General features: G+C 39.8%; 2 protein-coding genes across 2 annotated transcripts in view; both read left to right on the top strand.

The window, feature by feature from the left end:
* The window catches only part of LOC119660048, a 132,943-nt gene extending 124,748 nt beyond the window's left edge, over positions 1 to 8,195 (top strand). Inside the window, exon 2 of the mRNA XM_038068426.1 lies at positions 8,026 to 8,195. Within this exon, the coding sequence (XP_037924354.1) occupies positions 8,026 to 8,195 (170 nt within the window). The remainder of the gene's footprint in view (positions 1 to 8,025) is intronic.
* Positions 1 to 25,131, top strand: part of LOC119660512 (serine proteinase stubble) — a 155,185-nt gene that overhangs the window by 19,473 nt on the left and 110,581 nt on the right. The gene's annotated exons all lie outside the window — the stretch shown is intronic.

Here is a 25,131-nt window from a genome sequence, read left to right as displayed (position 1 = left end):
ACGCATATGCCCCATATCGAAATCTGCAAAAGAAAGTCAAAAATTGAATATTACTAAATTTTCGGATAATTGGGTGTCAACCCTCCTTAATTCCTGGAATCACAAATGCCATAATATAAAATATGATACTGCCTAGATCGAAATTGGCATTTAACGGAGGTGTATAATTTACCCCAAAGTCGGATAAGTGCAATATTGTGCAGAGAACCGCCCGGAATGTCGCGGTTCAAATCTTACTGGTGGCAGAGCGATTTGTTATCTTAACTGGATGTTGGATACCAGTCAACTTAGGTGTGAATGAGTACCTGAGTTAAATCAGGGTAATAATCTCGGGGGAGCGCAATGGTGACCTCATTGCCTCCTACAGTGTGCTGTTGTGTACCGTTACGGCCATGAATCAAGTACTCTAACACACTTCAAGGCCTTGATCCAATATGAATTGATGCGCCAAGGATTATTATTATACATTTTATTATTTTGTATTCATCCGTCAAAATTTGGATTTAAAAAAAATTGCTCAAGAATGAGTGAATTTATTTTATATGCAGGAGATAGTTTTATACTTTTCATTTCTGGAGATTTTTCTTCTCCATTATCTTATCTTATCTTCATTATCACTTTCTGTTATTTCGATGTTGGATTCCATTCCGTTCCATTTCCCATATGTAATCCCTCCACATCACTGTTTGTGTCACATAGAAAGTATTCACTAAGTTCATTTTCCGAAATCGGCAAATCAATGACCTCTTCATGGTCAAAGGCATCGAGTTCTTGAAGGCTTTCAGTTCAGATTGACGAACTTTGCCTTTTTGAAACTGTTTTATTTTATTTCGAAAACAACCAATCAGAAACATCTTTTAGTAAGTTTTGCGGCTTCTTGGATAGTTTAGATTGTTTTTGCAAAATCTTGAAGCGAAATTCTGTTAACACTAAAAGCTCTTTTCATACAAGATGTGTACCGTAATAGAATATGTTAAATTGCGCCCCGCACAGCGGCCATTAACCTTAAACAAGTAGACGTGTGTGCATTCAAAAGGACCTAACGTTTTTTGTATCCTAGTTTAGTAACAACCACGCAGTTGACCAGTGAAGAGCGTGCATTCGCTTTGAGGAATTAGTTTAGTTAGTTTAGTTTACTGGAGGAGCCGCAGCTCCGAACACACACGCTATTGTTAAGCCCATTGTACTATCCCCGTAAATTGCCTATCCAATGGCTTCCTGCCTACAGTATTCGCAGGGTTCAGCGAATCTGAGAACATTCTTCAGAGGCAAGCAGTGTGCAGATTCTTCATTAAAGAAAACCTTACCAAGGTGTCTTCGTCTGAGGAGCCCGGGCAGCTGAATACAAAGTGTAGGGCCGTCTCCTCCTTCTCACATTGGCTGCATATAGCCAAAACCACCACCCCAATGTTTTCCATATGATAGTTTAAAGAGCAGTGTCCCGTTAAAAGCCCTACTAGGGTTTTCATGTCGCACTTCTTATGGGACAGCCAAAATACAGCTCTGGTTACCCAAGGTTCTTTCACAAGGAATTTCGTCTGCCAGCAACAGTTCAAATTTCATCACCCGCTTGCGTGATTCCTTGCAATTTCACCCTGCAGAGCAGACCAGTGGATGGCCGGATTCCAAAAGCTGGTTCGCGTGGTGGTGGAATTTCCGGATAGACGCATGACCGTCTGATTGGCCGCCTTTCGACGCTCCAATAGTATCAAGTCTATATGCGTCGTCGGCTGTTTTCCGTTTCACCTGCAAGTGAACGAGGGGCAGATTTAGGATAGCTTCAAGCACCGCAGTTGGCATAATACTCATTGCTCTAGTAATACTTAGGCAACCAAGCCGCTGAATCTGCGGTAGCACCTTCGTGCTGTTAGCATTGTTCAGTCCCGGCCACCAGACGATGCCCGCATACATCAAAATGTGTTTTATTACGGATAAATACATCCAATGTATCCGTTTTGGTGAAAGTCCCCAGGTTTTGCCTATCGCATTCCTACAGCACTAGAGCAATCTGCAGAATTTCTGATATTATTTCACGATATGGTGCTTCCACGTTAACTTGAAGTCGGAATATACTCCTAAATACTTGACTGTTTGTGCCGGCTGGATTTTCGCCCATGCTAAGATGGGTAGCATATAGCTGCCCCACCTAACGTTCCTAGTGAGCATAACTGGTCCAGCCCTCCTAGTCTAAACCGTGAGTGCATTGCCGAGGCCCCAACTGTGAATTTCATGCAGAGTTCGATTCCCATACTGTGTCCGCAAAGTTGCCGGTAATTATTACAGCTGGATCGTCCGCAAATGCTTTTTTGCTTTTTTGTCCTCCAGGAGCCATAGCATGGTATCTATTAAAAGGAGCGGAGAGAGAACTCCTCGCTCTGGGCAGCCCCCAAGACATCCTGCCTCAATAGACTTCTGGTCGATCAATTTGTGGTTTTTTCTCCAGTCTTTGATGTCCATGAATGCACCTAAGACGCATTCTCTTTCGGACATAGCCTTCTCCGTGTATTTGCCTCTCTGGTTGGCGTGTTTTCTATTTTGAAGTGCTACCTAGAAATGTACATATCCCTTATAAGCCGATCTACTAGTCTTTCTAGTCCTTTTAGTAAATAGAATGTTAGACTGACCGGTCGTAAGCTTTCTGTGTTCGTGGTTTCTCTGGTTTGGGAATAAATATCATCTTCACATCATGCCAGTTAATTGGAATATAAACATGTGCTAGGCATGCACGATATATATTCCGAATATGTAGACCCAGGGCATCCATTCTCTTTGTTACTACCACAGAGCTGATGCCATCAGGGCCTGCAGACTTCTATCTATGGGCCGAGTTAAATGCTTATTTTACTCGCTACAGTGATACTACTTTGCATACTAGATTCCAGTCTATCTGTTGACGGCTGTATGCATTTGTCGGCCTCGAGATTAGATTTTGGATGTGCCTGAGAAGTGCACTTGCCGTTTCCATGTACCTCCCGTTTTGTAAACGTAAATAACCCAGCTTCTGGCTACGTTCTTTGACAAGAATCCACTTCAGCTTTGAGGTTGTCTCAAGATAGTTACTCTCTTCGCAAAAGTGCGTTCACGATGATCGTTTAACCAATTTTTTGCTTTTCTTTAGAGCTTTCTGTGCCTCTTCATAGCGATTCCAGCCAGTGGCTGAATCACACTTCAGAGCACGATTGAGAAGCATCCTTGTCGTTCTCCTCTGTTTTGCCAAATCCGAGTTCCACCATGGATGGATGGGGTTTTGAGTAAACAGCTTCCTTCGAAAGCCTCTCTAATGCTAGTTTTGATCATCTGGGTTGTCTTTTCAATTCCATCAATGGATTTGATGCGCTTTTCAGGGATCGTGACTCGGGCGTTGAGTTCTATTTTATACGTCGCCCGACCTGTCTTCCGCGAATTTTTTTTCGTTGTTATCAGCGACGTTCTTTATGCTGACTTTGCTCTACCCCTTGGGCATGGCCTTTGACGAAGTTGCCCTAGATTTGGAAAAAGGCGTATAGAAAGTTCGACTGAAGATAAATACCAACTGAACCGAGGTTTTCAGTTTGACGGTCATCGCACTTCCCGTAACTGCGTTAATGGGCAGAGCATCGAAAGAGTCTATCAATTTCTATATCTAGGAGGCATGGTTTTTGTCGATGATGGCACTGAACTGGATGTTGACCGACGCATTAACAGCGCTAGATCCTCTTTCACTGCCTTGTCAAAAATCTGGAAGTGGCGGTGGAAAGATCAAATATTAAGAAAAGCCGCAATTACACTGCAGGAGAAGGGTGCTTGGCGTAGAACAGTGCAGGAGGAGTTTGGGTATGCGAAGGTGTGGTAGGAGAAGCTGAAGGAAATTTCAGGTAACCGCGAACGAGTGCGCATATTAGTGGTTGATGCGCTATACGCCACCAAGGGGTAAATGACAGCCATATATATGTATATATATGGATATTCGTATTCATCTTCGGCTTGTTCCAATGTTGTACACTCATGACTGACATGCGAAGTCTGATGATAACGAGACAGCAGAGTCTGATGTAAAATAAATTGTGGCAAAAAAAACAGCAATGAAGCAACTACACCCTATTCCCCACTAAAGGAGTCGACCGGAGAGACACGTTCCTTCCTCCAATCAGAACGGACTACAAATTTCATAGAAGCGTAGTTTGTTGAATTTTTGAGTTTTTCCTCACTTAATGATAGTCTGGGGCTGCAGAAAATTCCTTCAAAAGAACAAGGTGCGGGAGTAGTGCTACCAATGGAGGGAATTAGTCCACCTGCTCAAAATGATATTGGTCCATCCTAACATTTTTCCTAATTGAAATAGGTTTTTGAATTAAAGTCTGTATGTTTGGATGCGTTTACCTTAAATGCCACTTTTCTCGCTGCCCATTCATACTCCCATAATAGTAGTACAAAATAATGACTAGTGAACAATATTAACATAATCTTCACACCTACCAAAAGTGGATAAATCACAAGGCGAGACTGCGGTTTCCGAAACAATTTAAAGAAAAGATAATTTTTGACAATCGATCCCCATGAAACTCAATGGTGAACCATACTATGAAATTTCTTTACGCATTAAGTTAACTTGAATGAAATGTCGTTCCACAATTTTCGTTCTTTGTGACAGACGCACAACGAACAACTCAAATCTTAAATTTACCGTAGTATCGTTCGCGTATATGAGAGCTGACCGACTATCAAAGGCAATGGAGGACGCCTCGCACTAATGAAGGTAACACGTTGCAATAAGCCAGTGACATTACACGCCATGATCACATTCGAAATGAGGAGATCAACGATCGATATCGTCTTGCGCAGATCGTGAAACAATTGAAAGAGAGGCGTCTTCGATGGTGTGCTCATGTAATTCGCACTGGCGAGAATTCATTTGCTAAGATTGGTCTAAATATTGAAGTCGATGGAAAAAGGCTAATAGGTCGACCGAAATAAAGATGACGCGATACGCTAGATAGTAATATATTGATATTGGTTTCGCAAGGAAGCTTTATGATACTTCATTTTATCCCTAGTATAATTCAGACTTTTCTCAATCATTATTCTAGATTTGATTTTAACTACTACTTTGTAAATTTCACTGTTAAGTTCTATTGTTTCTTCCTTTCGCCTCGGAACTCAGCGATTCTGAGAGCGTTGTGCAATTTCAATGTGACTGTCTATACTTTATATAAAGCCAAAGTTGCGGTAAATCTTTTGCATTTGGATCATCTGAAATAACCAATCGTTCAACGTGTGACGTCGTGGGGCTTATGAACTTTTGAAAATGCATGCTGCATTCTACACAACTTTAGTCAATTATCAGTCCAAAATTCTTTAAATTTATAATTTCCTACAGAACCCCATTAGAATAAGCAAAAAAAACCGAGCCTTGCTTAAAAAGGACAGAATTGTAACTAACATGTGACAAGTAATTTAAATCTATAAATAGTTCGGTTAGTTTTAAGAAAAATTTGCTTTATCTTAAGCATAGAAAGAACCATAAAAACACACGCAGGCTTTTGGGCTCTATTCAATTTGCGTCTTTGTGGCTAATTTTCTTCTGTTGCCAGTATCTCTTCTGCAGGATTTAGAGGTCCAACATCTGCATTGAAGCCTTTACTCGGCTTCTTTATCCCTTCCATGAACCTCACATAATAGCACATGATGTGCTTTGGATCCTCAGTTGTTCCAGTAGATTTATGATCGTTAAGAGTATCATCTAATCTACAATGACGCAAACCGTTTCTGTATCCGCGGTGTCCCGTAAAAGAGTCATGTTAAGAAGAAATTTGATTCTCCATGTCATCGGTTAATCCCTTTCCCAATAATTGGGATTATCGTAATAGTCCAGTGACTTTTTTGGAGTTATCCCGCCATCGCTGCCATATTTTATAAAACCCTTTCCTAATAGTTTTCGAAAAGTCCAAAATCACATTTAATAGACTCACCATACTCTTCTCGTTACAACCACGCCTCTTTTGCTGCAAGAATTTTAGGAGTCACGGCAGCTATAATATACCCTATCTAACCCGATGCCCTTTTAAATGTACTGGATCCCGAAACGGAATCTGGAAGAACACCCTGTCAACGAGGTGACTCTCGAGCAATCGATCAGCGTAGTCACTTTAGCTCAGGTGCCCCCCATTCGGTTTCACGTGAACAAACTTTCCTGACATCTAGCTCCACTAATGCCCAGTACTTGCGAAAGGACTTCCAAACCATCATCGTTGCTGTCATGGTGACTTTCAAACTAACTTGCCGAAATTCATACTGTCACTCTGAACTCAAAAGACAGTGAGTCCTTGAGGGTTTTACGTGAGGACCTGTCAGGGAGACATAATCCCACGGTCTTCTCAAGACACGGATTGATTTTGTGACCACAATCAAAGCCCCGCTGTGACAAGCAACAATGGTACCAGTCTATACAAAGTGCATGGCTTAGCATTCATACTGGTGGATGCAAGACCTACCTAAATCTCTACCGAACTATGGAGTACGGCACCCGTGTTTAAACGCAACACCACGCCGAGGCCCAAAGGTCTCTTCTCGCTGGAGCATAACCAACAACCCCCACGAAGCTCCCACTAGCAAACAACCGAGCTGTACTCAAATACAACAGGAATTCTCCCGGAGTATGTGAGTTCCGGGGCTATACATGGTACCAGTATACGCCCGGTAAGGTTTGACCAATTGCCACTTCAGATGTGTCCCCGTGCAGACTTGGGTCTGATCGCCCTGATTAGGCCTTTAGAGCATTTGCCTACTGCATCACGATCGGCAAGTCAAAGTGAATACAGCGTCTCCCGGTGCCACCACTATGGAGGTTCTCCTCGGCCACTTGGTTTTAGTTCAGCCGACAGGGTTGCCTTCCTCACCGCCACCTCTGAGCACCGAACTCAAAAGACAGGAAAAACTTTTTATATATCATCCTTTCTAACACCCTCCCCACAGTGTCTAAAGACAGATAAGAAATACGAAGATTGAACGCTAGCTGATCTTTAGGAATTCGGGTAATAAAACTAATTTCTGGTTCTTCTATTGGGCACTCCTTTTATCATTTCCTGCTAATATTCAAATGGTCTTAGCAAATAAATTTCTTCCAATCCCCAAAATGTGCTATTTACAATATATTCGCGAATGTAGTTCCTCCTCAATATCGAGAAGATATCCTTTCAGACCACTAGCCGAGATTCGTCTGCTGCTGAGAAGAAGTTGTTACTAGTTTTACTCAGGTAGGGTGATATTATTTTTGTTGCCTCCTTTATCTTTCTCTGCGGATTTCTAGATTACTTTTGAGATGCCGTTATTCCTTCTCTGGGATTTCAGTGTCATCTTGCCTTTTCACAAAGTCTACTAACTTCCAGGCAAGACATATCTTAACCTCGATATTTCTTGACCACCAATAGCTTGGTTCCCGCTGTTGTGCAGGCGTCACCACGCCTTAGTTACTTCCTGAGCCAGCGGTTCCACCCGCTCCTCCAAGAATCATATGAAATATTTTTACTTCCAGGCGCTTCCGATTATCATTTTGGAAATTTCCAATGTCTAGAAAAATGACTCACTCACCTAGGCTAGACTATCCCTCTCCGCAACTAAATAGAAAAGAATGTCTGCCCAATCGTACCGTAGCCTTCTTCCGGATAAAATGGAGAATGAAAAAACCAGAGATGCGGCCACATAAATTTGATTTCATTAGTTTCACTTTCACCTAGATATTAATTGAGACTATAACAACTTGATAAAAAACCAACTCGGAATTGATGAATGGCAATTAGTTTAAATCACAAATTGGTGATTTTTTGGTCAGAAAGTATATTAAGTCCAGGTGTTGAAAAAGTAGGTTTTTGGTAAAAAAACTGGTTTGCATATTTATTCCAAAATAAAAAATATAAAATATTCAAAGTAGTCTCGAAGAGAATCTAAAATCTTTCCTAATTTCCTGCTAACTTGCTGATTCTATGTCGAAATAATTGCTTTCAAAAAGTTCCAAAAATAGCATTATTATTTTTACATTATTGGAAAAAGCTAAGCCAATTTGTATCATTGGGACAAGTGGAAATCGGAAGGAAGAGCATCAAAACGATACTACACGTGAAGTGCTATCGGTGACGAGATTCACAATGCTGAATGTTTTCATCAGCCGAAAACCCCATGTACTTATACGTAACTGGCACATGACATGTACTTCGATATAAATGGGAGAAAACGTCGAATAGTAAATGACAAAAGATTCTATGTAGTAATCAATCTGCTAACACATTTGCATAAACATAATGCCAGCTTTGAATGAAGTCCTAAGACAAATCAGGGTAATAATCACGGGTGAGTGGAATGCTGACTTTATAACCTCCCACAGGGTCTCTTCTGCAATGTACCATTACGGTCTTGAATGAAGGGCTCTAGCACGCTTCATGGTCCAGATCCGATTGGTTGACCAATCCTTAGTAAATTGAGAGTCGTGGGACATTTTCAAAACAATTGAGAGAATTATATACTCTTTAAACGAGCACTGTATAGTGGTAAAATTTGAATTTGACATAAAACTAATCATCGCATATCAGCGTGGAGAAGGGTCACCCTGGTTATCGGGTAAATCCACAGAACCCACAAAACCCGTCAATTGATTCCAACTTTGTACAAACTATTAGCCATCCCCATCATCGAGTCAGTTTCAAAAAGGACTTCAATCTAAACTTATACGTAATTGGCTACCTCCATGGCTACATTGATGCTAATTTGATGTAAATCTAATGTACGGGAAAAAGCACTCTTCTACCTAATTGAAGATAGAAAGATCAATTAATTTTTTGATTTTTACGGTCAGTGCAATGATAATTTGATGGGAGAGTGCATTTGGTATTATGTAGCATTTCTTCTTGTTTCTCATATTTGAGCACCCTATAGCGTCTCCGATGCACTCCCTTTAATTTCCTAATTGTCATTCCCACCCCACACACATTTATTTTTATTTATTTCCAAAACTCTAAACCGATTTCCATTTAAATATTTCAAACTTCACCACAGCACTTTTTTAATATTATAAATGATCATTAGCCTTTTGCTTGCAAATAGGCTTGCTCATGTTGCTTATTATTAGGCGCAGTTCCAATGTTTGTTTCTGGCTAAGGCGAAATAAAAATAAATGATATCTGTTCGGGGCATACAAACTGGGAAAAATTCGAAGCTATGAAATCCAAGGGCGAGGCCTGGATCGACTGTTCTTTCTAAATAAAAAGTTCTCAAATCTTAGAGCTAAAATTCAAATATATTCATCGCAAGTGCCATAAAATACATTATTCTCAAAGTAAGATTACAGATTAGTCAACATACACAACGTTTTGTTTGTCTTTATTTACCTTCTAGAATTTTCTCTTTTCTTAAATCGGCTTTCACTAGGCTGCTGTGGTAGTCTCCTAGCTAAGGGGTTAAGGATGGCAAGTTAACGTTGCTTTGCACTTTGTCAGCTGAAATGAGATCTCCTCGTTTGAAGGTCCCTGTGGGGGTTTTCGTCTTATACATCGTGCATCGGTGATCAGCCATAGTATCCTGCAGATGTACACGCTGAACCCCACGGCTAAGTTCCTTCAATTCATATTGGCTTTATGATGGCTTTGTATAGCCAATAGAAGTTTGTAGAAGCCAATATTAATTTTATGTTCTGAACTCCATTTGCATCGCCTCCGTCTCAATATGTTTTCGCCACGATAGTCGTTTATTCAAGCGCAAACCAAGGTACTTTACCTCATTCTTTTGAGGGATTGTTACGCCATTGATTGAAACCTTAGCGCAGTTTTGTCGGTTCAGGGTGAAAATGACGTAACAGCACTTCGTTTCGCTTATACTAATTTTCCATTTTGTAAACCACTTTTCAATTCATCTTAGATGGATTTGAAAGATTTTTTAGCCAACCTCAGGATTAATGTGGCTCCTTAAAATGGCAGTATTAGCTGCAAACGTTGAAGCTATGACATTAGGATCAGTTGGCAGATCCGAGGTATAGATGAGGTAGATTGTCCGTCCAAGGACACGAGGGACTCGAGGGACACCAGCTTGTGACGTGATGATTTTATATTTTACCTTGAGTTCACACTCCAAAAGAAACTCTACTGTTAGTAGCTTCTTTATTTTAAAACTCAATTCTTCGTGCCACACTTTGTTGAAGGTTTGCGCCACGTCCAAAAGCCCACTGAGCAATACTTTCTATTCTCCAGTGCACTCTTTATTTCAGAGACGATCCTGGGAACTTGTTCAATTGTACCATACTTCTCCCGACAGCCAGACTCGTGCTGAGGAATTATTATATTTTGTTTTCCACTAGATGTGGAGATATTTTGGAAAGTAGTTATTTTTCGAACACCTTTGATAGGATGGACAATAGGATTATAAGCCTGTATGATGCAATCTGCCTTTGGTCCTTTCCACATTTAGAAATCATTGTAAATTCTGAAACCTTCCAAGCCTTGGCGAAATGGGCGGTACATACAATTGCGTTGAATATTGTAAATGAGTGCGATACTTGGAAGTTCCTTCAACACTTTTCCCGTGATTAGGTTATATCCTGTAGCTTTCTTATGTCCACTTGTTCTCTAAAGACTTGACCAACTTGTTTGGCCCTAAATGAGAAGCTTTCTTTCGGTGCAAGCATGGAAATTTTTTGGCAGTAGCAGCATTGATTGAGAATTCGATCCATCGCGGATCTTGCCTCTTGATCGCGGCATCTGGTCCAGAGTTTTACGGCTTCACGTTTGCTTGTTTTTTTTATTTTCAATTTCTATGGTTAGCTCGTGCGGCTATCTTTCGATAAGTTCGCACAAGTTTTCATGTTTGCTTATTTTTAAGGTTCCGGTTTTAATCCACAAATCGGTTAAGGACACGTGAAGTTCTGTTAAATAACATATGAAGGACCGAAATGTTCAAAGGACCCCATACATTCGAGAACCTGGCTAGCATATAGGCAAGCAAGTGCGTGTCGACGAAACTTTTTATTATTTGCTTGCGGACCTTCACGGTCAATTCCGCCAAATTTTGGTTTTTGGTGTAGGTTTCTTCTCATTATGTCAATTACAACCTGAGAGATGATTGGTCCTACATTAAAGATGAATACAGAATGTTTGGAGACAAATTGTTGGGGGATGTAGGAATTACTGTTACTGCAACGCATAGCGATCCTATCATTATCACAATAGCTGCGAACGCACAGAAAGGATTCATTTTGTATGAACACTTAAGCAACTTCCACAAGCTCTAAGTCTCAAAGCAACGAAAACTACAATCACATATATTTTACTTTAAATATTTCTAAATCAACACCGAATTTTTGCGCCACCTAGCAATCAGTTATTGCTTTCCTGAACAAAGCTTTGGGAGTCCAATCCGTATCTCGCTTATCGCTGCCTATACGTTTGGAGGGAAATTTAAATAGCCGGTAGAAAAATTGAAGACAATGCAGAAAATTTCTCATATTTCCACAAATTGTCGATTGTCTAGTTGCCAACCCTAGTCCGCATACCCCACCCTCCTAAAGTGAGGTTAACGTCAACTAAGCGCATGTTAAAACTGCCTCTTCCACCCATTTTTTTGATAATCACAAAATATTGTGAACCATTTGCAAATTTCAATTTAGAATAAAAATATATGTCGAGTTACTCGCTTAACTTTTTTATTTTATATTTCCCGCACGCCTAAGTAATAATGGTTTCTGGTTGTGATTTAAGATGTGTAGCAAGTGGTTCCGGGCTTAGTGACCAGTAGACAGTGCGGAGATGATATCGATAAAACCAAATACTTAAATTTCAGATAAACTCATCGTACCCAACCAAAGTTGTAACAACCCTTATCTTCTCCAGTGTAGTCGTCCCAATTTCCTATCCTAACATTCACTTATGATAAAAATTTAATTCTTAAAATCATAACTTTTTTTTGTCTTTTACAATTTTATTTATAGAACGAAATGATCGTTAACCTCTCGCTTTCCCATAGGCTTACTCACGCTGCATTTCATTAAATGCATTCCCGCGTTTGTTTCTAGTTAGGGTGAAATGCACGCAAATGCCAATGAGCAACGGACGGCATTGGGAATTGCGATTTTCTCGGAGTCGAGATTAGAAAAGAAAGAATATGGCTATATCGGGAAAGTGATCGCCAAGAGGTGGAACTGCTTTATTTCTTTTCCTATATTAAATTTTAGTAATTAAAGGAACAATGCTTCTTAAAAAATGATAAATAAATTTACGAGGTTAGTGCAATTAATTGAAATGGAAATGTTTTCCAATTAATTTAAGGATAGCACTGTAAATGAAGCATTTGTTTTAGCATTTGTTCGCCTACCTGACCGCCTGTTTGTCTGCACATCAGTCTTCTTTTTTAAGGAAGTAGAAACTTGTGGTATTTTTACCCTCAAAATCTACCCTCGGCTCCCCATGCTGTGCAGAATGACCATAATATATAACATTGGCAGAGTGAGCTCACTCTAGCTTGGTCATCTTTCTTCGTTTTACTTGTCTCCTCTGCCTTTTGCCTCCTGACATTCTCCGCCCCATATTTTCTGTTAACAGCACTTATCCTAGAATCTTCTCTAAGTGTCTCCATATTTCTAAGAATCTTGTCTGATGGAAAAATGCATGCTCTGAATCCTCTGAGCTGTTAGCTGAAATCTACAACGCCTTTCCCCAAACTAGAATTGTATGGAGCAAGATCGAGCTCACCAGCCTAGTATGCCGGCTCTCTCACATTTGATATTCTTCTTACCAAGGCCATTCTTGCAGTGGATGCTTTTTACAAATATACCACACGTGTTGCTTATATGGTCGCGTCTATCCTTACTCCCGACTATTAGATGACCGGGTTGGAAGTGATAATATAAACCCTAATTTGAAAACGGGCATAATTTCTTTCTTCTTTTGGCGCTTGATGATGTGGACCGCATTCGTTTTTTTCAGGAAACGTCAGACTAGAACTCTCTAGCCAACAATTAACAACCACTTCATATGAGTATAACTGGGTATCCTTGGTATTCTTTGCGAGTATAACTTGTGCTATATCGACGGCGTAACGCAGCACCGTAATTTCCTCCCGAACCGGAAGAGTAAAAATATCGTAGCACATGATGTTCCACGGCACGGAAGAAAACTTGCAGAGGTTTACCAGCATTAGGCAGCAGTCTGTCTGTCCACCGGTATGTCTGTCTGTCTGTTTGCCTAATTGTCACCCGCACTTTTCACAGAACCTGTTACTCCTATTGGCACGAAATTTGGTAGTAAGGAACCGCCACCTATGCGGTGGGGTAGGGCGACCCCAGATACCACAAGGAGAGGTAAAATTTTTTTTATTAGTTGTAGTAGACATTGGTTTCAAATGGCGACTATTCATCTGCAAAAACTTGAGAATAATTATGCTGGTCTATATATGTGGTATCTAGGCCCAAATACACCCCACGTTACAATATCTGCTCAAATTAAGGTAATAATATTTCGACATCATGAGGGTTCCTCCTTGATCCGTAAAATGGTAACATGGATTTGATCTGAAGCATGAACCAAATCGAACAATTGTTAATGGCCCTTCTAGAAAAAACGTCATTGATAACTATTTTTCCTGCTGATGTAGTGAAAATTTATCGCTTTATTATTGTTTTCAACAAAACCTTATTAACCGAAAATTGGTTTACTGTCTATCTGTCTATCACCCGCACTTTTCTCAGAAACGATGGTACCGATTGACACCAAATTTGGTGATAGACAAAGACTGTGAACGCTCACGCATGCAGTGAGCTACATCGTTCTATGCGAAACTTAAGGGGGTTCCCATATATGCAAAAGAGGGATGTAATTTTTTTTTCATCGAATATAGCCATGTGCAGTATCAAATGAAATGTCTCGATTAGTATTATACATACTATACAGATTATTAAGTCTGTAATCTGAAAAGACTCATGGCCATTTATCGACCATTCTTGTCTTTTGGTGATTACAACAGTGTATGTGAAACCATCTGATCGGCCGGAATCAGAACTACCTGTTTGTCAAGGAATTTCTAGATAGATACATGACCGTACGATTGGGCGTCTTTCCATGCTCCAATTGTATCGAGTCTACATGCTTCGTTAGCTGCTTTCCGTTTCACCTCCGAGTGAATGGGGGGTAGATTTTGTGATAGCTTCAAGCACCACAGCCGGCGTAGGACTCATTACTCCAGTAATACTTAGGCTGTTAGTAAAGTTCAGTCTCGGCCACCAGACGATGCATGCATACATAAAAATGGGGTTTATTATGGATGTATACATCCAATTTATCCTTTCCGCTTAAAGTCCCCAGATCTTACGTATCGCAATCCTACAACACCAGAGCAATCTAGTATTTTTCCTATATGGTACTTCCACGTTAACTTGGAGTCCAAGTGTACTCCTAAATACTCGAGTGCTTGTGCCAGCTGGAATTCCGCCCCGGCTAAAGTGGGTAGGGTATAGTGCCCTACCTGACGTTCCTAATAAAAATAACTAGTTCAGTCTTCCTAGCGTTCACCGTGAGTTCATTGCGGAGGCACTACCAGTGAATTTCATGTGGAGTTCATTCAAGCGGTCACATACCATGTCCGCAAACTCCAGGGACCATAGCAGGGTTTCCATTACCAGGAGCCATAACAGCGGACAGAGAACCCCTCCCTGTGGGCAGCTTCTAAGATATCCTGCCTCAATAGACTTCTGGCCGACCAATATGTGGATTTTTCTCAACTCTGTCATGTGAAGGATCTAACTGATTAACTGGGGTTCGATTCCATGCTGTCTTGCCGCGAATGAAGCATAATTGAAGGTACCTTCGATGTCCATGAATGAACCTAAAGCGTATTTTTTTCAGACATCGCGTTTTCAATTTTTGCCATGAGTTCATGGACTGCTGTCTCCGTAGATGTGCCTTCCTGGTAGGTGTGTTGCCACTTAGGAATGTGTGTATCCCTTATGAAGCGATCTACTCCTTTCTAGCCCTTTTAACAGAAAGGACAGACTGATCGGTCGGAAACTTTTTGCGTCCATGTAGGTAGGTTTCCCTGGTTTGGGAATAAATATCACCTTCACATCACGTCAGTTAATTGGAATATAAACGTGTGCTAGGCATGCACGATATATATTGCGAATATGTAGATCCAGGGCATCTATTCTCTCTATTACTAGCGCAGGAATGATGCCATCCGGACTTGCAGTCTTGTATCTTTGGAACAAGTTAAATGCCCATTTTACTCGCTCCAGTGATACTACTTTGCATGCCAGTTTTTAGTTTCCCAATTGAAGGATGTCTGCACTTGTCGGACTCGAGATTAGATTTTGAATGCTGCCTGGGAAGTGCACTTCAAGCAAATTGCCTGCCGTTTCTTCATCGCTTTCTGGAATCCTCCCGTTCTGTAAACGTAAATAGCCCAGCTTCTGGCTACGTTTTTTTAACAAGAATCCGCTTCAGCTTTGCGGTTGCTTTAAGAGAGTCAGTCTCTTCGCAAAAGCGTCTCCATGATGATCGTTTAGCTGATCTTATGCTCTTCTTTAGAGCCTTCTGTGCCTTTTTATCTATCTATGCACATTACGAAATCAATGCGTCTGTGATCTGAGTGATATCGTTTGATACTCTCCACTCTACGACCAGAGCCGCAATGTCAGGGGATTCCATCGTGATGTCGATGACCTCTTGCCTGATCACGTTGAAGAAAGTGGGTTCGTTACCCAAATTAAGGATCTGTGGATCAGATCCTACAAAATGCTCCAGTTGTCTTGATCCTCTTGCATTGATGTTGGAACTTGCCCAGCATATGTGGTGAGCGTTGACATTACATCCTGCTATTACCCCCAAGCCTTTACATTTGGCATATTGGATAGCTCTGGTGAATATTCCACTGGGAACTTCTTCTGCGTCATGAATTTTTATTGTTAGTTTAGCTGATGTGGTGGCGCCATTACATAGGCTGTTAACCAGATTAGTCTGGAAGTTTTTTGAGACTACCATGCACCTTAGATAGAAGAAGGTGGTAGATATCTTTGCAAAACAACTCAAGAAGCTTATTCTGCTGCTGTCCAAATATCAAAAGAAATCTTTTGTCAGTCGTATTAAATTCATTCAACAATAAAGCTTTCCATGCTTAACCGTGATTGACAATAATTCGATCGTTATCTCTTAAATTCAACCATACTAAAATATTACGTAGTACGGAATTCTTATAAATTATTTATCGCCGAAGAAGGAGAAGCTTATAATGAAGTGGTCCGTGGAAAGATTCTAATAGGGCAAGCGCAATTGCAATTTTCCAGCAGCAATAACATACCCATCACTAGGTGGTTGCATTTCAAGCAATTGGCTTATTGCAATTTAAATTGTCTTCCATTCTAAACAACAACATAGTACCTAGTCATTTCATTCTTTTACGATTAATAAACTAATTAAAATCTTAGATTGCCATAAATTAAGTTAATTGTGATGGCTAGGAAATAGCAAAGTAAGTGCCAAACAGAAATAACATTTATTGTTATAATGGTTCCATAAATAAATTGGAATTTGCGAAAGTCAAATGTTGATTTTATGAAGGAATCGCTATAGAATTAAGGGCTATGCGGCTAGCACGAACCATAAGAGCTTGATTGCATACAGAACTAATTCCTTTTCATAAAATCATACCTTAATTGCTACCAATATTCTTCTGGGTCTCATACAATCAGATATAAATATGAAATTTGCAGCATTTTAGCGCCCATACATTTTAGCACCTTCGGCACATTCCACCATTTCCTAATCACCTTGTAATTTTACTCCTCTGGAAAAAATTGTTACTTTTCCACATTTAGAGGTAATTTAGCAACCATGTCAGACAGGCGGAAATTGAGGCAAGATAAACGAAAGAGAGTCTTCTGCAACTATCCATCAACATTTTCCTCGGGGACATAGTGAAAACTACACATCTGTGATGAAAGATAAATATTAATTGCGGCAGCGCAGGTTTAATTATAGCCAAGATTACTGCGGAAGCAAATAGATGCATAGTACACGCAATGTAAGCAGATGGGGGAACAACGCATTTTTGTAGGAGGGCTGAGAAAACCTTGCCTCCGTGCCGCCTAGTTAACTAGAAATGAAACGCGTTCCAGCTCCTTGGGCTCATTTATGAAGATAGAAGGCACTGCAATGGTGTCACAAAAATTGTTCGTGGTATCACAACAAATCACAGGCAATTAGTTCGAATATGTAACACTTTGTTGTTTATTTTTAAAAGATAACATGCTTTTATATATGTACGTATGCAGGTGGCTTAGTGCAGGGTGGTATTTCAGAATGTATCTAGCAGAGCCAAAGCCAATAAATAATTTCATGTTGTGGTCTCAATATCCAAAGGCGGATAGGATAAGTTCATATAGAATTCTAAATATCTTATTTAATTCATTCACTGAATTACTGGCAAAAAGATTCGCTCTTATCGGAAGATGATTCATTTATGGTTTTTATTTTGATAAAAACTGAATTCAAACGAAATAGGAAAAACTTTATCTGATTTGCTAATGAAATTCAGTGGGCAGGCATATCAGCAGGAATCTACTCAGAGCCAGCCATGAAGAGGGAACAACTGATTCCGGAAATGATGTAATTGAATAAAAATGTTCATGTGGTAATACAGTATCTGTCTATTGAACTATTATAAATGCTTAGAAAATATGCAAAGTTTCAATTTTAGGCTGCAATGAAAACACCAAAGTTTTCATTTTAGATTAACAAAACGTGATTTTTAAGGTTTTGTGTAAAATAAAACCTTATTAAAATCGATTTAATGTCTGTCTGTCTGTCACACGCATTTTTCTCTCTTCAAACGAAATTTGGTGGACAGATGGGAACTATGAAATCCCACGCATACAGCGAGTGGCATAAATTTAGGTGGAGTTTATAGGGGGGCTCCCCATACATGCAAAAGGGGGATTCAAAAATGTTTTGCACCGGATATAGCTGCGTAGGTCTCGATTTGTACTTTCCGAAACTGACATTAGTTTTGGCATAAAAAGTGCGTGAGTAAGGAGTCAAAATGTACGCACTACTCATTTTCGGAAACTACCCAACCTAAAAATCCGAAAAAAATCAGGGTGGTGCGCCTAGATGAAATCTAGGCCCCAAAATATGTCCCATTCTGATATCTGCTCAAATAAACTTACTAATAGTATATTGCTACTTTTTCGAAATTTACCGAAAAACCCCCCTTAAATTCATCCTAGGACTTCCGAATTTTGTACCAGTATAGAGGACAATATTTCGTATATAAGTGCTAAATTTCGTGGAAATCTGGCAATTAACGCCAAAGTTATAGCAGTTCAAACTTAGCAGTTTCGCGCGAATTTACTGCTTCCGAAGCCATGCAAATCAGACGTCATAACTACCCGGAATAATTGACATTCGCGTGAAATATTAAAGTCGCATTTATAAAGAATCTATTTATCTGCAGCCCTTTTTAAGGTTTTGTGTAAAACACTTATATGAAATCTAATCTTCTAATATCCCATTCCGGTATCTGCTCAAATAAATTTACTAATAGTAAATTATCAACTTTTGGAAATTGACTAAAAAACTCCCCTTAAGTTCATCCTAGGTGTACTAAATTGCACCATCATAGAGGACAGTCTCGTGCATACACATGCCAAGTTCCATGAAAATCCAACTATTAGTGTCAAAGTTATAGAAGTTCAAACTTATCAATTTCGTGCTAATTAACAGCATCCTAAACCATACAAATAACATGCTGACGTCATAATTAACGTGAATAATTGAAATTCGAGTAAAATATTAAAATTCTATTCAAGCAGAATCTAATTCTGCCTAGCCCTTTTTAAGGTTTTGTTTGCAAAACAAAACTTTATTAAAATCGGTTCAATGTCTGTCTGTCTGCCACAAGCACTTTTCTCAGAAACGGCTATACCGATTGATACGAAATTTGGCGAGATGGTGGAAACTGTGGACCCTTCTAGGTTGAATTTAGGAGGGGGGTCCCCATACATGTAAAAGGGGGGTGTAAAAATTTTTCTCACCGAATGTAGTCATATGCATGAAAGATCTCGATTAGTATTTTTCGAAGCCGGTCTTAGTTTTGAGATTTCTTAGAAAAGCGAGGAGAGGGAGGGGTGGAAAGAGATGATTTCTTTAACGGACCCATTCTCAGAAACTACCCAACCGAAAAATCTGAAAAAATTCATGAAGCCTCAATATGGTGCCCAGGCCTCAAAATACTCTCCATATCGATATCTATTCAAAATAAGTTAATAATAGTATAGAAAATTGAATAAAACCCCCCTCAAGTTGATCCCAGAGTTATGGAGCTTGGTAGTAGTATAAAATATAGTATGAAGAATATTATCCCCAAGTTTGATCAAAATCATACTATTAGTAACAAAGTTACAGTAGCTCAAAGTTGCTTTTACCGTGTAAATTTACAACCCGAAGTACTAATTCTGACATGCTAAATGCATATTAATAACGGGCTACGTAGAAATGGGATAGTTCTACACTCAAATATACTTACAGAAGAAGCAAACAAAGCCTTTCATACGTGATATGCCAAGCTTCCGATTTCCCGACTTGTTTATATTTGATGTTAAATTCTTGGCATTCGCTAATAATATTAAACTCAGAGTGTGAAGCGTATAACGTTGACAATTATCAATACAGAGCTTTCCAGCTAATAATTTATTTAAATCGCTTTCTATATTACACGGAGCTGTGGTGCACTCGTCGCTCCTCACATCTTTTTATTTTTCTTCAGCCTTCAGTTCACAAGCGGGGTCGACTCGTGGCGATCGGTTTCGTCATTTTATTTTATCAAATGCCTGATCAGATTGTAATCTCGAGACCTTTAAATCCCCATCCAGCGTATCAAGCCACCATTGTTTTGGCCGGCTTTTTGGTTGCTTACCATTGCTTTCGATGTTCTGAGCAATATTGGCTGTTGAATTCTCGTTAGCGTGAATTATATTACCACACCATCGAAAACGCCTCTCTCGCAGTTTTTCCACGATCGGTGCAAACTCATGTCGATCGCGGATATTTTCAGTTCAGACGTAATCAAAACGTGTCACGTCACTAGTACAATGCAACATCTTCGTCCCCATTACCGCAAGACGCCGTTCAGTGTCCTTTATAGTCGGCCAACACTCAGAACTATAGAGAGCGACAGACGGACGACATTGCAGTAAATGTTAGATTTGGGACGTGCGATGATACGTCGATCACAAAGAACACCAGTTGGGGAATGCCAATTCATCCAGGTTGCATTAATGCGTGAAACAATTTCATTACGCAGTTCTCCATTGGCTGATAACATTGACTCGAGATATTTAAATCGCTCAGTTCTGGCAATGGCAGTAACCTGCCCTTCGAAATATTTAAATTGCTCAGTTCTGGCAATGGCAATAACCTGCCCAGAACTGAGCGATTTCAATATCTCGGGTCAACGCTATAAGCCAATGGAGAACTACGTTATGTTCCTCACATAGGGAAACACAAAACCTTTTATACCTGAAGCGTCAAGCTTCCAGTTTCCCGACTTGTTTATTAATTAAGTGACATAAGTGTGTAATATTGGTGAAGCCCAATATCTCGTTACATTTAAAACTTTGTAACCGAACCCCCATTTTTAATGCGACCAGGTATACTGCGAATACAATATCTAATTATTGTTATCCTTAATGTTTTCTTTGAAATTTGTAAGCGTAGTGTTTCTGCCCTGATATACCTTGGGTTTCAGATAAGGCCAATAATTCCTTATGGGTTCAAGTCCGGAGAATTGCCGGACCAAGGCAGAAGATCCAGAGCCTGTGAAGTTAGATAATTCATGCCAGCTGTGGATGTATGGCAAGGTGCGACATCCTACATGAAGGCCTATTCTGTATTAAGCAGCTACAGATCGTTTATATATGACATAAAGATCTTATGTACTACCTTAATATATTGTCCAGATTGCGATGTATCTTGAATAAATTGTACTAAATCTGATACTTCTGCAGGGATGCCGCTACTGCTGGAGGATATTTAATGTTTCTAATCATACAGTCATCAGACAAGTGTTCACCCTTTCTTCTCCAAACATAGTTTCTTCTTAGACGACATTCGTTACTAGAGATGACCTACAAAAAAGTACACAAAAAATGCTTTAAACCAATTTAGCTTTTTCCAATAGTTTGAATTATAATCCTCGTATAACACTAATTTCGAAAGCCGGTTTTCATACAAGTACACGTATTGTATGATTGCTGGCATCAACCAAAAGCAGTTCGAACCTCTGGAGACTTTCGCAGAATTAATCATTCTTCTCTTTGACTAGCATTCCGTTTTCCCCTGGAGTTTTCTCGACTACTCCGAAAAACCTCTGGGTTGTCACGAGCAACACTGAATCTTCTCGGTATTTCAGCTACTCATGACTTAGAAATGCCGACATTTAAGGCAGTTGCTACATACTCGACCTTTTAAAAGGGACACATCTTCAATAATATTATAATAATAATCGTTGGCACAACAATCGAATTGAATCAGGGCCTTCAAGTGTGTTAAAGAACTCCATTCAAGACCGTAACGGTACACTACAGGATTAGAGTACCCTATAGAGAAGATTATTACCCTGATTTGATTCAGGTACGCATTCACAAATTCCACTGCTACCAATAAGATTTGAACCGCGATCTTCCGTACGACAGCCTCGTGCTCTAACCACTCAGCTCCCTGACACTTGCATTTTCTATTCTGCCTCTCTCTCCTTTTTTAGGTTTTGTGTAAAACAAAACCGTATGTCTGTTGGTTTGTCTGTCACACGTTTTTATTCTCCAAAACAGCTGAACCGATCCGAACGAAATTTGGAGTACAGGTGGGAACTATGCAATCCCACGCATACAGCGAGTGACACAAATTTAGGTGGAGTTTAAAGGGAGGGTCCCCATACATACAAAGAGGGAATTTTAAAAAAAAATTTACCGAATATAGTCATCTAGAGTATCATATAAAAGGCCTCGATTAGTACTTCCCGAAACTGGCATTAGTTTTGTCGTGAATTGCAAAGTGCGTGAGTAAGGAATAAAAATGTAAGCACTAAAAGTGAGACAGAACTAATTTTCGGAAACTACCCAACCGGAAAATTTGAAAAAAATCAGGGTGGTGCACTTAGATAAAATCTAGGCCTCAAAATACATCCTATTCCGATATCTGTTCAAATAAACTTACTAATAGTATATTACCAACTTTTAGAGATTTACTGAAAAACCCCCCTTAAGTTCATCCTAGGACTACGAAATTTTGCACCATTATAGAGGGCAGTATCGTGCATACGCATACCAAAAAGTCCAACTATTAATGTCAAAGTGATAACAGTTCAAACTTATCAATTTAATGCAAAGTAACAGCATCCTAAGCCATACAAATAAGATAAGACTTCATAATTAGCGAGCATAATTGACATTCGAGTGGAAAATTAAAATTCCATTCATGAAGAATATAGTTCTCTCTAGGCCTTTTTAAGGTTTTGTGTGAAACAAAACCTTATTAGAATCGAGACGGTGTCTGTCTGTCCGTCTGTCCGTCTGTCTGTCTGTCTATCTGTCTGTCTGTTTGTCTTTTTTTTTTGTCTGTCTGTCTGTCACACCCGATTTATTCGGAAATGACTGGACCGATTGTCACGAAAATTGGTGAGAGTATGTAATCTGGTGATCCCTTTACATGCAGTAAGTGGTGCCATCTTGTGTTAAGTTTAAGGGGGGGCTCCCCATACATGTGAATGGAGGGTGCAAATTTTTTTTTCACAGAATGTAGCCATGTGGGGTACCAAATGAAAGGTCTCAATTAGTACTTTTCGAATCTGGTTCAATATTTGACATTAGATGAAACATAGGGGAGTGAGGGTTCAAAATATGACCCACAAAAAGTATAACAGGTCTCGTTCTCAGAACCCATCCAACCGAAAAATCTGAAAAAAATCACAGTGGTGCATCTCTACGAAATCTAGGCCTCAAAATATATCCGGTTCCGATATCTGCACAAATAAAGTTAATAATAGTATATTTCCACATTTTAGAAATTTACCCGGCATCCCCCCTTATGTTCATCCCAGAAGTACAAAATTTGGCATGCATATAATGAAGAACATGGTGCACAACTCGGTCAAGTTTGAAGAAAATCCAACTATTATTAACAAAGTTATAGGGGGTGAAACTTTACAATTTGTTGTGAATTTCGTGCACTCTACAACCTGCATGACGTCATCATCACATATCAATTCGTCAATACCACAACGAAATGAGTTCTTATGAATTGGGTCGCAGAGAATTATTTTGTTTTAGTTTTTTAGTTATTTGTCAGCCTGACGTGTGTATGTAGGTATATAATAGATGCGTGCTAATGGACTTTGCGGGTAGTGCCTAATTCAAATAGATATAAGAAGTAAATCGGAAATATGGGTACGATCAATTTATATACGTGCATATATGTTATGTGTACAGTATTCGGTAATAGGCAGTTTGTTTGTTTAGGGTGAGCGTGATATCTATGGCTGTAATATGTTCGTATGTCTCGTAGTTTGGAAAAATATGAAGGATTATGTTGGATTTGTAGCTATATACGTTGAAGTTTCTCACATAAGATGAACACAAAACCTTTATACCCGAAGCGCGAGCTTCCGGTATTCCGACTTGTTTGTATTTGTTGTGGGTTCAGTTCTTCACATTTGCTAATAACATTAAATTCCGAGTGTGAAGCGTATGAGCTTGACTATTATCAATACAGTGCTTTCCATCAAATGATTTATTTAAATCGCTTTCAAAAAAATTGAGGTTAATAGAATTTTTAATTATATGACACGGAATTGTCAAGCACTCATCGCTAACATCTTCTTCTTTTTCTTCAGCCTTTATCCCGTTCAGAAGCTGGGTCGGTTCGTCGTGATCGGTTTTGCCATTTTATTTTATCAAATGTCTGATCAGGATGTAATCACGAGGCTTTTAAATCACTATCCAGCGTATCGAGCCACCGTTGTTTCAACCAGTCTTTTGGACGCTTACCATTGGCTTCGATGTTCAGACCAACATTGGAGAGTGAATTCTCGTTAGCTCGAATGACGTGACCATACCATCGAAGACGCCTCTTTCGCAGTTTGGTCCACGATTAGTGCAACCCCATATCGATTGCGGATATCCTCATTGTAATTTAATCAAAACGTGTCACGCCACTAGTCCAACAACAATGAAGAATCTGCGACTATGTGGTTTATAGGGTTCAAAATATCCTCCATACCGACATCTGCTTAGATAAGTCATATATTACTACCTAGGGTAAACTCTCCTTAAGCTCATCATGGAATCCTAGAATTACAGCAATATGAGTTATAATATAAAGCATGATAGTGATGAAGTCTAGTGCGAATCGCGCTATTAGGAACAAAGTTAAAATAGGTCAAATTTATCGCTCTTGCACAAATTTACTTCAATCTAAGATAGAAGAATACACTCAAAGCCTTCCATGCTTGCCGTAAGAGGCGACTAAAAGGGATAGAAATTTGTGGGCTAGGAACCTGCAAATTTTAAAACTTTATTGCGACAGAAACGTCAAAAACGCCACAGATAGGGACTGGCGAATGTGCTTTTGTACTCGGGAAGGCCAATCGTAGCGAACGCAAATCCGGTATAGGGTTTCTTCTGACACACGCAAGGTGCGCTCTCTCGACTTGGGAGCCGGTTTCTGACACACCTAACTGCAAGATTTCGGTCCAGGTTAAGTAGCATTATAATTATACAATACCACGCACCAACAGAGACTTCCGATATAGTATGGATAAATGCTTTCTACGAGCAATTAGACGCAGTTCACGCTTTCTAAAAGTAACATTGTGGTCGTGATAGGTGATCTGAATGCCAAGGCGGGATCTAGAATACCTTGCTCGGACATGTGACGGGAAAACACGGTCTTAGCGACGGGAACGGTAATGGTGGAAGGTTCCTGGAGCTCTGCGGCTTCATCGCATCACGATAGAGGATGCGTGTGGTGGTAAATCTTTCGATGGTCTCGTGAAGGCCAACTGAAGAAGTAGAAAGAACACTTTACCATGGTCCTTCACCGTATTGTGGCGCGGCAGGATTCGCAGCATTCGAAA

This window comes from Hermetia illucens, chromosome 6 (assembly GCF_905115235.1).
Source record: "Hermetia illucens chromosome 6, iHerIll2.2.curated.20191125, whole genome shotgun sequence".
Classification (NCBI taxonomy): Eukaryota; Metazoa; Arthropoda; class Insecta; order Diptera; family Stratiomyidae; genus Hermetia; species Hermetia illucens.
This window is presented reverse-complemented; position numbering and strand designations above follow the sequence as displayed.